Here is a 16,720-nt window from a genome sequence, read left to right on the forward strand (position 1 = left end):
TTCTTGAACAAGATTTAGGGAGTTTCCACGGGTGAACACATCCACGTGTCAGGAAGATAGTATACCCCAACTCCACAGGGACAGAGGCTTCTGTGGCTCAGGACTCTTCTGGACCTCAATCTGGACCTACATCTAAGTAGCTCTTGCCGCAGAAGTTGTCAGAATTGAGCCAAGTTGTGGAAACCCAGCTGCTGTCACAGAATTGGAGAACTGACATGAAAAGCTCCTTGTATGTACAAGAAAAACTTTCAGCTGGGATTTCCACACCTGGTTGATGCTATCCACGTGGCAACTTCCCCCATGCGCCCTTCTACACCTAGAGAAACCTCTTTCTTAGGCTACTTTCTGATATGATCTCTAGAAAGATTCTTCACTTTCCAGACGAGCCCCAGAGTACATGGTGAGAACCTAAATGCTACTACTGTGCAGTGGGCAGTATCACCAACCACATATGTCATCTTGCTGTCTGTGTGGAAGAAAGGGAGACACCAAGGACACATATCAGCATAGGTCTGCCCAAGCACAACTTCTGAAAACCCAGTCTTTGTCATACCAGATACTTCACCAGAGGCCGGGATGAAATGTTCTAGGGATAAGACTAAGGCCACAACCACCCCATAAATTAAAGACTGAGGACAGGAGGAAAAGTGGGTGATGACAGAACAACTGGACACAAAGACTGCCAGCTGTTCATCATCAAAACAATGCACCTGCAATAAAGAGGTACTATTTAGCTAACCACCAGCCTCCCACCAGCCTCCCACCAGCAACCTGACGTAGTGATGGGCTTGATGGTGTGGCCTGGGGCAAGCTGCTGCCCTCTAGGTATGTATCCCATGGTGTTGCCACAAATGAGGAGGCCACAGGCAGGCAGTGGGACTGAAAAAGGCAGCTGAGGTGGAAAAAAGAACAAGAACCACAGGAAGTGCCTGTTATACTTAAATGGGATATGAGTCTGGCAGGAACACACACATCTTGCTGAGGCTGAAGGAGCCATGGAACACGCCTGGGCCCTGGGTCTCCATGCTGGCCAGAGTAAAGGATGGGCAGCCCAGGCTGAGGGAACTACAGGATGCCAAACACAAAAGTAAACAAAAGCAAGAGCAAGCATGAAGACTTTCAGATTGATTAAAAAATGGACTGAGTTATTTATTCATTCAGCAATCAACCAAGTAAGATGCTGGTATCGCTAAGGCTACCATTCTACGCAGAGCCTCTTAGATGTTACCTTGAAACCAGATATTCCCAACTCTCACTCTACTAAACCTGGAGAATTTTCACTTATTTCAGCATGTCAAAAATTTCTCAAATCAATCTTAATTTACTTGAATTACTGTAAACTTTACCACTATAATATCCACAGGCAAGCGGGACATGGGTCCTACAAGCTCAAACAGGTAAGCCCTCCCCCAAAGGTCAACAGCAGAGCCTGCCCAGATCGACTGCTGCACCAAAGCAAAGCCCCATCTTCCAGAAAGGCTGCCAGAGCCACACATCCCTACCTTGCTGGGCCCAGACCATCTCCCAGCACCAGAACCATAGTCACTGCTTCATACTTCTGCCACCCCACATCAGAGGATAGGAGGGTTGCCTCTTAGGATGAATGGTGTGGCAAAATCTATACAGCCTAAGCACCATCAACCGCAACAGCCAATCCTAAGAGTCTGGCTGGGCTGCAAGTGGGGAGAGGTCTAGGCAAGGGGTATTCCAATGTGCCCTGGAAGCCTCCCTGAGTGCCATCTTTCCACAACTGAGTCATTCAAAAAGGCTGGAAATGTAATTTTCCTGGAGGAGCGAGTACTTTCGAGACCGTCTGCTCTGAGTAGGGTCTGTGATCTATCTGTGGCCCATCCATAACAACCACAGAAAACATTAGAAACCGAGTACACTTAACACTGCCATGGGCATTTTACCACATTTTGTAACAAGATTAGTCCAAAAGACTGGATAATTTTTAAAAATATATCCTGAAGCACTTCTGGAGTGGCAGAATAAGGATCTCCAAAATTTGCTCCTCCACAGAAGCAATAAGAGCACCGCCAAAACTCATAAATTCAACTTTTTCAGAATTCTGGAAAACAATCTGAAGAACATTTATTCAAGAAAATTGGCTGAATATTGGTAAGAACAACGAGCTTTGTCGCATTTTAACCATAGAGAACCATCACTAATTAGCCTATCTTACAGCTCTGTGGAAAAGCCCTGTTGTAGGACTTGTCTTTATTTGACCTGACTCAAAGTTCACTCAGTGAAAATAATCCATTCCCCAAGAAATTTGTCAAAAATATTCAGTGGCAACTGTTTCACACTGCAGTTGCCTGAGGCCAGGATACCGGCTAGTAAGCAAGAAGCAGGTCAAAAACCATAAAAGGAAAAGCTGGAGAATGAGATATCCTTGGGGGCTTTGAAAATCTCCAACTAGGCAGCCAAGTGCATGACCCAGAAAAGACCTGAGAAAGCCCTAATCTCCCACCACTGGTTGACCCAGAAGCTTTATACAAGTGGGAAGTAAATGCTAAGGCAGAGTTCTCAATTACTACAGTTCTGAAAGTGAGCCCACACAGAACCCCTTGGCAAAGGCTGGAAGACTAACTGGCTCAGGACAGGAAATCTCTGACCTGAACTTCATAGAATTAGTCTAGGAAAGTCAGTTATGGATTGAATTGCATCTTCCCCCCTGCCCCGCCCCTCCGCCTGCCAAAAAAAGAAATTCACATGTTTAACTCCTAGCTTCCAGTACCTCAGAATGTGACCTTATTTGAAGATAATTAATTATAAAGGTAATCAAGTTAAAATGAGGTCATTAGGGTGGGCCCTAATCCAATATATCCTTATAAAGAAGAAATCTGAAGACATACATAAAGGCAGAAAGCCCTGTAAATAATGAAGACAATAGTATCCAAATCGAGGAGAAAGGTCTGGAAAAGTTCCTTCCTTCACAGCCTCCAGAAGGAACCAACTCTGCTAACATCTTGATTTTAGATGTCTAGCCTCCAGAACTGTGAGGCATAAATTTCTGTTGTTTAAGCCACCCAGACCGTGATACTTTGTTATGCCAGTCCTTGCAAACTAAGACATGAAACAGACAGCAACAACAAAAGCAAAAACAACAAATCCTAGGAAGGGGAGGGAATCTAATAACCACAGTTGCCACATTATATTATTTAAAATGTCCAGGTTTCAACAACAAAACATACAAGACATGAAAAGAAATAGAAATGTACAGGCCACATACAGTGTGGCAGGTAGGGGGCAATCACTCGAACCACCCCTGAGGAAGACAGATTTACTAGACAAAGACTTTAAATCAGCTACAATATGCTCAAAGAACTAAAAAGAACCTACAACTAAAAACTTAAAGGGAAGTACAAAAACAGTATCTCACCAAATACAGAATATCAATAGACAAAGAAATTATGAAAATTTCACAAGAGGGGTTCAATAGCAGATTCAAGCAGTCAAAAGACAGTCAGCAAACTTGAAACTAGACCAACCGAAAACATCCAGTCTGAGGAACATTAAAAAAAGAAGAAAAAAAAAAGGGAGGAAAAAACAGAACCTCATAAACCTGTGGGATACCATTAAACGTACTAATTTACATATAATGGGAATCCCAGAAAAAGAGAAATAGAAGGGCGAACAGAATGTCTGAGGAAATAATAGCTGAAACTTACCCTCCGCCAAAAAAATAAAACAAAAAAACATTAGTCTACATATTCAAGAAAGTCAACAAACTCCAAGAAGAATAAACTCAAAAAAAGCCACACCAAGACATTTCTAATGCCAAAAACAATCTCAAAAGCAGTAAGACACTGATCTCAGAAGCTAAGCAAGGTCAGGCCTGGTTAGTACTTGGATGGGAGATCACCTAGGAAGACCAGGTGCTATAGGCGTAAAAAATAAAGGATTGTAAGCTGACAAGGTCCTTGCGATTTGTGAGGTCAACCAAAGGTTGCCTTGCCTAAAAAAATAAAAAAATAATTTAAAAAATTAAAAAAACAAAAAAACATTAAGACAAGCAACTTATCAATAACAGTTAAAAGACAACTACATAGAATAATAATTATAAATCTATGCTACACAACATGGACACACAACACATAAAGATGTAATCTGTAATAATAAATAACAGCTACAAAGTGGGAATAAACACAACTATATAGAAGCAAATTTTTTGTATACACCTGAAATTAGTTGGTATTAATCCAAACTAAACTGTTTTCAGTTTAGGTATTACTGGAACTCCCTAGGACAACCACTGAGAAAAAAAATAGTTAAACATATGAATAAAACAGTACATTAGAAACTATCTATTTAACACAAAGAAAGCAGTAAGAGAAACTGAGAAACAAAAAAGACATAGAACAGGAAACTAATAGCATAATGGCATACATAAATTCTACCTTTTCAGTAGTTAAATTTAATTTAAATTGAATAAGCCCTCTGATCAAAAGGCAGATTGACATAATAAAAACAAAATCCAACCTATGCTATATATGAAACATAGTTTTAGACTGAAAGACACAAATAGATTAAAACTAAAAGAATAAAGACATGTCATGCAAAAAGTAATTAAAAGATAGTAAGAGCAGCTATATCAAACAAAATTGACTCTCAGACAGAAACTATTAGTAGTAATAAAGGATACTTTATAATGACAAAAGGGTCCATCCATTGAGATGACATAACTATTACAAACATTAAATAAAAATTACCTCTATTCTCAACATTTCTGAAACAAAATGTGTGGGTTTTCCTCACCAAGCAATCTGACACTAACTGCCCAGAGGTAGAGCAGACTCCACAGGTTAAGGGCTCAGTACCGCAAGACTACCACTGCCACTTTAGATGCTAATTACATTGACATCTGTGCTTCTAACCAAGCAGCTATATATTGGAGGTTCCCACAAACTCTTCAGGTTTTATTACTTGCTATAACAGTTCACAGAACTCAAAAAACAGTAAAACAGCTTACTTACTAGATTTCTAGTTTATTATAAAAGGATATATCTCAGGAACAGCCAGGTGGGATTAATACATAGGGCAAAGTATAAGGGAAAGGGCACGAAGCTTCCATGCCCTTTCCAAGTGCACCGCTCTCCCCCAGTCTCTACGTGTTCACCAACCCAGAAGCTCCTGAACAGCTCCAGTTTGGGTTTTTTATGGAGGCTGCGCTACACAGGTACAATTGATTACAACGTCAACCATTAGTAATTAATGCAACCTCCAGCCCCTCTCTCCCATCCCTGGACAATGAAGGTGGGGTAGAATGAGGGTGGGGCCAAAAGTTCCAACCCTCTAATTAGATGGTAGCTTCCCCTGGCAACCCACCCCCTCCCATCCTTAGGGGCTTTCCAAAAGTCACTTCGTTAACATAAACACTGTATGGTGAAAAGCAGAGTGTTAAGAATAACAAGACATTCTATTCACCTTTATCAACCTGGAGGCATTCAAGAACTGGGGACAAAAACCAAATAATAACTTATTGTATTACATTAGAAGCTCTGCCCTGGGAAACCAAGGACAAAGACCAAATATACATTTTTTTATTACATCAAATATCACAAACATATGTACCTACCTAAAAACAGTTCCAAAATACATGAATCAAAAACTGATGAGAAAGCCAAGGACATGCAATCAGAATGGCAACAGATAAGATGCCAAGACTATAAAAATAATTTAAGGAGCATATGGGACACTATTAAGGGTACCAAGATCTGTCTGATCAGTGTTAACTGAAGAAAATCAAGCTGTTGAACAGCTGTTTGAAGAAATAATGATGGAAAACTTCCCTCATCTGGTGAAGGAAATGGACATAAAACCCCAGGAAGCTCAGAGAATTCCAAAAATCAGGGATCCAAAGAGGCCCACACCAAGACACATAATTAAAATGCCAAAGGTTAAATACAAAGAAAGAATCTTAAAAGTAGCAAGAGAAAAACAGCTACTTTTAAGGGAACACCCATAAGAATGGCAACTGATTTCTCAAAAGAAACTATGCAGGACAGAAGAGCTTGGCAAAAAAATATTCATTCAAAAGGATGAAAACCCAGGACCTACAACCAAGAATAATTTATCCAACAAAGCTATCATTTAGAGTTGAAGGACGGATAAAGAGCTTCCTACACAAAAATAAGCTAAAGGAATTTATCACCACCAAGCCAGTATTACAGGAAATGTTGGAGGAACTACTTTAAGAAAAAAAAAACTTGTTATCAAAAACAAGAATAAAGAATGGTAACAACTACATTCCTATCAATAAGTACCTTAAATGGAAAAGAATTAAGTGCTCCAACCAAAAGATAGAGTGGTTGAAAGGATAAGAAAACAAGGCCCCTACATATGCTGCCTACAAAAGATTCAATTTTGATTAAGACACACTCAGACTAAAAGAAAGGGGGTGGAAAAATATATTGCTTTGATGGATCTAGAAGATACTTAAGTCAGACAAAGATAAACACTATATGATTTCACTTATATGTGGAATCTAAGGAACAAAAAGAACAAACTAATCTAAAACAGACTCACAAATATAGTGGACAATTTGGTGATGGACAGAGGGAAGAGGGACTTGGGGGGGGCTGAGAGAAGGGTTAAAGGGTTAAAGAAGTACAAATTAGCAGCTGATGGATTGTCATGGGGATGGGGAGCACGGCATAGGGAATGCAGTTAGCATTAATATGTTGGTCAGGGGAGGGAGAGAGCAATTGAGAGATCATTTTACGAACTATACAGATGTCTAACCAATGTACTGTATATTTGAAACTAATTAAAATTAACAAATTTAAAAAAAAACAAAAAACTGACAGAATTGAAAGAAAAAATAAACAATTCAACAATAATAGTTAGAGACTTCAATACCTCTCCTTCAATAATAGATAAAAGAACTAGGGAGAAGACCAACAGGGAAGTGAACAACAAACACCACACAGCCAACTAGACCTAAAAGACATCGGGTTCACTCCATAACAGCAGAATATACATTCTTCTAAAGTACACATGGAACATTCTCCAGGACAGATCATATATTAGGTCATAAAACAAGCCTCAATAAATTTAAAAGGATTGACTGAAATCATACAAACTATGCTTCTGAACCACAATGGAATTAAGTTAAAAATCAGTAACTAGAGGAAATTCAGAAAATTCACAAATGCATGAGAAGTAAACTCTCCTAAAATAACCAATGGTTCAGAGAAGAAATCACAAGAGAAATTAGAAAAATACTTTGAGAAGAATGAAAACAGAAACACAACACATTAAAGCTTATGGGATACAGTTAAAGTGGTACATAGAAGAAAATTTATAGCTAGCTGTAAACTCCATGTTTAAAAAGAAAAATTTCAAATCAATACCCTAACCTTAATGCACCATAAAAGAACAAACTAAACTCAAGGCTGGCAGAAAAAAGGAAATAAATGCTGAAGCAAAATAAATGTAATAGACCATAAAAAAAACAATAAAGTCAACAAAACAAACCAAAAGTTGGATCTCTGAAAAGATCAACATTGACAAAACTTTAGACTGACCAAGAGAAGAGACTCAAACTGGGACATGACAATCTTACTGAAATAAAAAGGATCATAAAGGAATACTGTGAACAAATGTATGCCAATGAATTAAGATAACCTAGATCAAATGGAAAAATTCCCAGGAAAACCAAAGTTTTGAAACTGGCTCAAGAAACAGAAAATCTGAATAAATATATAACAAGGAAAAAGATTAAATTAGTAATTAAATAACTTCAAAAAAAAGCTTAGGCCCAGATGGTTTCACTGGTGAATTCTATCAAATGTTTAAAAAATTAATACCAACCCTTCACAAACTATTCCACACAATGGAAGAGGAAGGAACACTTTCCAACTCATTCTTTGAAGCCAATGTTATCCCAATACCACGACCAGGCAAAAACAAGAAAACTATAAACTAGTATCTGTTATAAATAAATATAGCTACAAAAATCCTTAAAAAAATGCTAGCAAATCAAATCCAGCAACACATAGAAATTATTATATAAGATGACCAAGTGGGGTTATTCCAGGAATGCAAGGCTGGTTTAATATTCAAAAATCAATGTAATATATCACCACATTAATAAAGTAAAAGACAAAAACCACATGATCATCCAAATTGAAGCTGAAAAATCATCTGAGAAAAATCCAACATCCATTCCTGCCAAAAACTCTCAACAAACCAGGAACAGAATGAAATGTCCACAATCTCTTAAGATCTATGGCTAACACAGCATGCTAAGTGAAAGAAGCTAGTCACAAAGGTCCACGTGTCATGTGATTCCATTGCTATGAAATATCCAGAATTGGTAAAACCATAGCGACAGAAAGTAGATAAGTGGTTGCCAAGGGTTGAGGGGCTAGAGAATGGGAAGAAAAGGGAGCTTTTGCTAACTGGTACATGGTTTCTTTTTGCAGTGATATAAATATTCTAAGATTAGATTGTTGTGATGGCTATACAACTCTGAATGTATGAAAATCCACTGAACTATACAGTTTAACAGAATAAAATTTAGAGTATATGTTATATATCAATAAAGCTGTTATAAAAAATGCATTTTTCAGAGTCTGAAAAGAAATAACCATACAATCAGATCGGCAGCTCCAAATAGGGCAGAATCATGACACTCACCTCAAGCTCTTCACTGTCTTTGGGTTTCTCCTCAGAGGTCTGTTTAACAAAGTCAGGGATGAGGATTTCCAGCGTAGCTCGGGCTATGAAAAGAAAAACCCTAAGGATGAGGGCTTGAGCCCAGCCTGCTTCCCAACTATACAGTCAGTGAGCTGTACGCTGTGCAGGAAGGGCCAGGGTCCCAATAGCTCAGAGGGGAGCAAGGGAACTAGGGAGGAGCAGCACTTTATAGAGGCAGGGACAGCAGAAGATGGAAAAGAGCACATCCTGAGGAAAGGAGGCAGTGCATGGGGAACTTTTGCCCTGAGGCACTTGTAGCAGGTAAGGGAGGAGATCTGTGTGACAGAGGAATCACGATGACAGGTGGGCAAATGGCTCAGCAGAATCTGGGCTAAGTTGGGGGACTGCAAGCTGAACAGGCTGCTGGAGTGTGGCAGAGAGAAACAGCCATACAAGATGGGTCCTCTGGAGGAAGTGTCTGCAGGACAGAGCACAGGGATGGCTCCATGCTGAGCACAGGTATCCGAGTAAGCAAGGCTGCTGAGTGCCACTGAGTTAGGGAAGTGGGGCACTAAGGGAAGAGGGAGGGGTGTGTGCAACAGTCTGACCCGGTAGGGTTATAGTGCTAGCAAGACATCCAAGAGCAGGTGTCTAGAGAGCAGATGGGGTGTAGGCGGAAGTGAATCCCTGCACATGCGGAAAAGTACAGCAGGGCCCTGACAGCAGGATGTCTCCAACCCCACACCAGGCCCCACTCTACGTGTTATGTATGCTCCATGACCTCAGTAACACCCAGTCTGGTGAGCTGAAAAAACCTTTGGCAGAATTTCTCAAAATTGGACAGAAGGCCTTCCTAAAGAACATAGCAGAGTGTGTGAGCCCAGCATAACCTCACAGAAGGACAGATAATAATGTATTATTTCAATTGTCCTCAGCATAAATCATCAAAAGAAAGCAACACTGAGGGAAATTGAGTCCTGTGAGCAAAAAACACTTCCACTGACCTGAGACCTAGTGAGACTGGTGAGACAAGATAAAACTGATACACTTCGCACTCTATAAAGGGCTGAGCTGCTCTGAAAGACAATATGGGAATGAGAAACCTCGGAGTTGACCTACAGGTGGCAAGGGCCTGGTGTGCATGCAACACCGTCCCCCACCCCACTCCCACCCTCCCCCACCCCCAGCAATGTGGTCTACTCCAAGAAGAGGCCAAATAGCTCTGACACTGGGACAAATGGCTGCTGGAAAACAATGCAATGACTACTAGCACTGGGCACAAAATCAAACAGCACACACACGGTCAAAAAGAGCAATGGGTTTTAACCAGAAAACATAAGCTTTCCTACGATTTGCTATGCTGTGTTCAATGACTGGCAGTCCCAAACTTAGCGTTTGAGGGACTGAGAAAATCATCCTCGCAAATGTCAAAACCACTCAAAGAGAACCACTTGAAGCAAATGCTGACAGCATGCTGGATCCACCTGTTTTTCATCTCCTAGCATGCCCACATTTTGCTCAAATACAAACCCACTCTAAAATATGGGCCCAGCACAGACCAGTCAGCTCTGTGAACAGTAGGGATAAGGGTGGGAGACTCCAGCCCAGTTGCCACTGAGAACAGAAGGGACCTTCTACTTTTATTTCTCACGTTTTACTTTCTGTTTCTGAATTTCTTCCAATGATCGCATAATTTTTAAAAATCAAAGTAGATGACTATGTAAACAAAATGGATTTGCCCACCCACAACCCTCCCACTTGGGCTGCTGCTCAGCCTTCCCTAGCCAAGGAGAGGGGTAGACACAACAGGCAGCATGAGGCTCTGACACTCAAGCAGGCACATTACCAGCTTTATTCTTCGCAAGTTTTTTGCTGCTTGCAGTTCCAGATCCATAGGTCACACCATCAATGGTCACCGAGGCGCCAAAAGGCTCACTTGGGTTCTCTTAAAATTAAAATTACTGTTTTAAAACACACTTGCCAAGACATTAAGTGTGCATGCGCACGCGCGCACACACAGACACACACACACACAATCCGCTCACACCAACAGACAAGGTGGGGGTCAGGGCTGCAGCTAGAAAGCAGATACCTGGGGGCTCCCTGAGGCATTGAGATTGGTCCAAGGAATGGTCAACAGGCAGAAAGCACACCAGAAAAATTGTGAGAAATGGGACTATGGGATAGTGGGCTGGAAGAGAAACAAGAGGCCAGTGGCAGAGCCACCAGGGACTGAGTCCAATGTGAGACAGAGGACTGTAAGGAGCAGGGATGCACAGATGTAGTGAGCCAAAGAAATGACATGAAAAACAATGAGTAACTCCTAGGTACTGGCTTCTAAGGAGAAGACAAACTGGTTTTCACAAAGGTGTGATGAAGGTAGAAATAAGACAGCTTGTGGGAAGTGCAGGCCTAAAGCCCCTTCATCCACCTCAGGGAACCTAGAGACAGCAGGGAGGCCTTCCTCAGAGCAAGGGACAAAAGGTAGGTGGGGGAAAGGGGAATGTGGACAAAGGAAGCGGGAAGCAGAGACACTAATCCTTAGACAGGATACATTTCCTTGAAAATGAACTGCCTATCTGTTCACTGCCCTCCCTGCCCTCCCCTTTCATTTCTATCCCAGCAGAGTGGAGCTAACCTCCAGCTCCTGCCTCCCCAGCTATGACCGAAATGAAGTATATGACTTTAGGACCGAGATGGGGAAGATCAAACTTACCACATTCAAAGAAATTATAAACAGGGCGGACCTTGAGGACGCGCTGCATGTACTCGTGCAGGATGCAGACCTCAGATTTCCCATTGGGGTTAATGACAAACTCTGTGACAAGAAGGACCATCTCAGCAACAGTGTGAGGACCACAAGCTAGCACTATGGACCTGGCACCATCCAAGTTACCAAGTCATTGAATTAGGGGCTCATCACCTTGAATGCGGTGGACCTCTGCATTTGTTGGGTAAACTCGAGCTTTGAATCAAATGCAACTCACACACAAAGTATACATTTAAAGAACATCAAATAAAAAATAGCAGTATAAAAAAATAACATAAAAAATGACAATAATATAAGCAGTCTGTCAACGTTACAATTTATAAGCCCCAACTCACCTTTCTTTGTGGGTGCATCTTGCACAGATAGAGTGATGAGCTTCTGATTGGCTGGCAGGATGGGCCGCTCGGATTCAGCCTGTTTCCGTTTCATTTCTCGGTTGAACTGCCGCCGCTCAGCCCAAGTCCTAAATTTCTTCACAGTAACTTGCTCAAAATCAAAACGCTTCTCCAGGTAGTTCCGAAATTCCTCCAGATCTATATAAGATATAGCAGAGAACCAAATTACTAATTTTTAATGTAAGCCATATTTCTCTGCCCGATGAATTGGACAGCAATGAGCTGCCCATCAGACAGACCCTGCCAGGCGATACCCTTTGCCCCTTCCCCCGTTCCTTCTGAAGGGCAAGGAAAGCAAATGACACTCAACCACTCCTTTCACTCAGCCAGCTCATGTTATTCTGGTAGGTCCCTTCTGAATAAACTTCTTGGATGTCATTTGTTTATCTGGACCCAAGAACAAGAATTAAAAAAAAAAAAAATTAGCCTCAGAGCCTTTCTCCCTGTATCAAAACAGGTACCTGATTGCCAACAGCAGTCAAGGGGAGCCGTATACCCAACTGCCCATCTTGCTCTCTCCCCTCCAGCCACCTTAGCCATCTCCGAATTCAACAGCATACCTAGGAAGTTCAGGCCTTGGCACTCATCACACCTATTCCTACTCAATTCCTGGCTCAGCTCCACAGCTCACCCACATGCCTTACCTCCACTGTGCACCCTTCTTCCCTACCATTCAGTGAGGTTCTAGCGGACCTCCTGCTTTTACTGTTGCACCCATTACCCGCCTCTCCCTCAGGATATCCTGGAGGTTCCCATCAGCCTCACTGGTTTCCTGCCTACCTCCCACCACTCAAGCATAAGCCCTGAAGCAGGGACTGCCATGACTCATGACCAGCCCAAAGAGCAGTAGCAGAGGAAGGTGAATGGAGGGGTTCCATGTAGGGAGACTGAGATATATACAGTTAAAACAAAAAGCTACAACACAATATACTTGCACCTACTTAATTATTAACCGGAACTACATATTTCTTTACACACAAATGCAGAAAAGTCAGTCTAGGAATAAGTACCAATGGTCACTTCCCACAAGGGAGTGACATAAGAAACGCAAAGCACGTGTTTTAAAGAAACAGTGTGTATAACACACGGTATGAAAAAATAAACCATTAAGTCTTAAAGGGGGAGCTCTCTTCCAGTTAGGTCCCTGAGAAAAGCCCCAACAGAAGATAGAGGAACCCAACTTGGATGGGGGAGGGAGGCAACACCAGCAGATAGGTTAAGGGGAGACCAAGGTCCATCCGTCAGGGAAGCTGGGAGCCCAGTAAGACACTCTGCCCATTCCTCAGATGCCTGAGGCTCCAACCAGCATGCTGCTTCTCCCCCACTCCTAGAAGCCAATCTCCCCTTCCTTAGCATCAGCACCCAATCCCCCCAGCTCTTCTAGGACTCTTGACATGTAAGATTTATGAGACAAGCCGGGCAGCAATACAATCGGAAACCCTGAAAACACAAAGTCCACTTTGAAAAAGGTTCAACAGGTGGGCTAAAATAGTTTGCCACCACTGAAAAGACAACTAAGACTTGAATAGGTAAAACTAAGCTAAAAGACATAGAAGAGACAGTGAGAAACACCAACACACATCCAAAAACCAATTGCAGTATTTAAAAGGGAAATGTCCACAGAATAGTGGCAGTTTCCCAACACTGCGTCCATAGATTGAAGAAGCTCACTCTGAGCACATCAGGATAAATCAAAACACCACATGAACACATCCTACTGAAAAAGCAAAAAACTTCAGGAAAGAATGTAATAAAAGTGACCACAGGAAAAAAACACAGTCTTTACTGATAGCAGCAGTCTCCATGACTACACTGGCCTTGAGGGATCTGCAGAGACCGGACTCAGGGGCCTGGAGCTCAGGACCCTGGCAGGTTCTCCTAAGAACAGGGAGATAGGCATTGTCAGCCATGTGGGAGTAGACAGAGGTCCCCAGCAGTCCCTGCCTCACAGACACAACTAAAAACAGATGGCATTCAGGAGAAGAAAGGGGATCCTGGAAAGGCATAGAATCCAATAGCATCCCTGCAATCTCAGCCAGCAAAGGGGAAAAAGAGTTCACTCCAGAAACTTACCAACTGATTCATCTTTGCAAACTTCGACTTTGGCCTTCACCTGCCCCAGGGCCCCAGGGGCAGCCTCAGCCCCCAGTGGGTCCTTCTCATCTGGGGGCCCCAAGTCGGCCCCCATGGAGTCAGGCTCTTCCATAGGGAACTCCAGCTCTGCAGATCGGCTGAGGGGCTTGACAGGTGACACTTCTCCACCAGGGGCGAGTTCACTGTTTTGCTCCCTTTCCTCATTGTCCTTCATTTTCTTGTAATGCAGACAGGGGATGCTACTCAGAGGAGGGTCATGTTTCTGTGGATAGTGAAATTGCAACACAGATTACAAGGATGGCCCTGAAGATCTGAATATCCGATGCTTTTCACCTGCCTCAGCTTGGCTACGATGCAATGTATGCAGACATACATGTTCAGTCTGTGAACTTACAAGACTAAATTCATGACTGATGTGTCCCCTACCCGTATGCTTCCCGTTCCCAAGAAGTATGGCCTGGACCAGGTGACCACCCGAGACTCTCTGTGTAGGTACACGGGGACTCCGGAGTTATGGAATGTCATGATCCACCCATCAGGCAATGGTTCTGTAGGTGGGCGGCCACGACCTGCACAGAAGACAAGAACATCCTACAATCACTTGAAAAACACGTAGAACTGTTGGGATGTTTTTAAAACTATGATATAAGGCATATAAAAACAGTAAAATGGACCAAGTGAAAAGAATATCTAAGAAACTAGGGGAGAAGGGAAGTGTCCTGTCCTCCGACAGACAGAATAACCTTTGCTAATAAACTGCATATCTGTTGAACACTACTCTCTATGACCAGGTAACAAGTCTTCATTGTAACTAAGCATATAAAATGCTACTCAAATTAGTAAATTTCTAAATCAGTTTTAAAATACTACACCCAACCACTTTCTTGTTTTACAGGCAGTCATTAAAAAAAAAAGCTCAAGACTTGTTATCCACTTGACACCTGCCACTGACAGGCCTTGTTGCTGGGAAAAGCACAAGGCAAAGATTTAATTTTCTTGTAGGTATTGGGATCAAGTTAAAAATTTTAGAAACAAAAGGGAAAAAAGCAAGTGAAATCTATACAAATATATACGTGATAAAAACAGCACCAGTGACTCCCATGAAAAAGGAGTGGCATTCCAGTGCCATGTCTCCACCTGGCATTGAGGGCCCCAGGCCTGATACCCACATGTGGCCAATACTGGACAACTGGTGTCCAGATGGCCCCTAGGAGGGAGTGCTGCAGATCAGAAGTACATAAACCCTATCAGGCACTCTCAACAAGCCAGGGCCAAGGAGCTGCCTTAACCAGGTTTGGGCTAAATCAGGAGACGCAGCAAATGAAATCCAAGCCAAGCACAACACGGGACACAAGTGCATCTAGGCCACTCATGTGTAATAATGAGCGGTCACAAAGTTGGCCCAGTTGTCTGAAGAGCTCACATGCCACTCACACACAATCTGTGAGCATGAGGACCAAGCTGGTGGAAAAGGTTGCAGAGGAAAATGCCGTGCCTGTGCAGGCAGGCCGAGTAGCCAGGCATACATCTAACCTGTGTACTGTTCAGAACAGATGTGGCTTTACTTTCTCAGAGACTGCTGAAACCACAGAAAGTACAAACCAATCCTGCTGGAGGCACCAAGGTAAAGACTGCCTCCGTACCCCTTCTTAGAAGCTGAGGTCCCAGGTTCATCCCTGTCTGGAACCAATGAACCCAACACCTGTCCTGTTCCAACCACGAGCCAACACAGGCAGGCACATGTGGTGCCCACCACTGCTAATGCGTCCACTCCACAGCCAGAGGAACTGCACAATACCTGCCCCTCGATTTCCTCCAGTCACACCTCGCCACCTTTTGTACCCTGGTCCTCAGCCTAAAGTGCCACCTGTGTGCCCGAGTCCTGATATATTTCTTCAGCCCCTCTTCTGAGCCCAACATCTCCACCTGGCTACTCACAGATGCCGCCAGGACAGACAGAAATTGATACCAGCTCTTAGACCAGCACCACTTAACAAAGGAGCTGCACAGGCACAACTCTGGACATTTCCCACTTCTCTCCACACTCTCCCCAAATCCAAGTGCAAATCCCACTGCCTGCATTTTCAGAACACCTCCACCTATACCCCAGCAGCTCTCACCCTGCCCACCTGAAGTGCATGAGCCATGATGAGGCTACATACAGGAGCTGTGCTTCTAGACAAAAATTTTGTAACAACACCTGTCTGCTTCTACTGGCTTCCCCCAAGAGCAAAGAACCAAGCAGCAAAGAACCCAGACCTTGACCTTCACTTGCCACCATGCTTAGCACCCACCTCTGGCCTCAGCCTCCACAAATGCTGATTGCCAGTGTTGTCTCCTAGCATACACCAATGTCCCCTCCCTCAAGGGTCCACTCCCCACCCCATCAGAAGTCCCCTCCCAGTTCCTCTGCAAGAAACCAGGTTCTCTGTTCCCATAGCACACACCATAATCCGCACCTGGATGGTCCTGTTTCTGGAAGCATCCTTGTGTCCTGTCTGTTTCTTCTTCATCGAATATGACTATCCTGCCCTTAAAAGCATGCCCAGACCACTGCTTGATACAAGGACTCTCAAACCTGCACATCTGCCACCTGCAAACACTCACTACTTTTCTACCTGCCAACTTACTTTTGAGTACTGTTTTAATCTTGGTCATCATTGGCTGCACACTTGTCTCTCCATCAGACGGATGGTCGCTGTCTCCTCCATATTTCTCCTCCACTCTTCTTTTTTTGGGAGCACAAAGGCCCTCTTCCAGCAGAGCATCGACATCGTTGTCAAAATCGTCCTGCAAAACATGCTGTTCAGATACC

The 16,720-nt window shown here is 43.0% G+C and overlaps 1 protein-coding gene across 2 annotated transcripts in view; it reads right to left on the reverse strand.

The window, feature by feature from the left end:
- DGCR8 (DGCR8, microprocessor complex subunit) overlaps positions 1-16,720 on the reverse strand; it is a 34,233-nt gene that overhangs the window by 11,428 nt on the left and 6,085 nt on the right. For both annotated transcript variants that reach the window (XM_006915233.3, XM_015592006.2), the window contains exons 3-9: positions 16,536-16,695; positions 14,332-14,474; positions 13,885-14,167; positions 11,752-11,949; positions 11,363-11,464; positions 10,493-10,591; positions 8,647-8,729 (exon numbers count right to left, since the gene is read on the reverse strand). In XM_006915233.3, the coding sequence (XP_006915295.1) occupies positions 8,647-8,729; positions 10,493-10,591; positions 11,363-11,464; positions 11,752-11,949; positions 13,885-14,167; positions 14,332-14,474; positions 16,536-16,695 (1,068 nt within the window). The remainder of the gene's footprint in view (positions 1-8,646; positions 8,730-10,492; positions 10,592-11,362; positions 11,465-11,751; positions 11,950-13,884; positions 14,168-14,331; positions 14,475-16,535; positions 16,696-16,720) is intronic.

The sequence above is a fragment of the Pteropus alecto genome, unplaced genomic scaffold, assembly GCF_000325575.1.
Source record: "Pteropus alecto unplaced genomic scaffold, ASM32557v1 scaffold135, whole genome shotgun sequence".
NCBI classification, from domain to species: domain Eukaryota; kingdom Metazoa; phylum Chordata; class Mammalia; order Chiroptera; family Pteropodidae; genus Pteropus; species Pteropus alecto.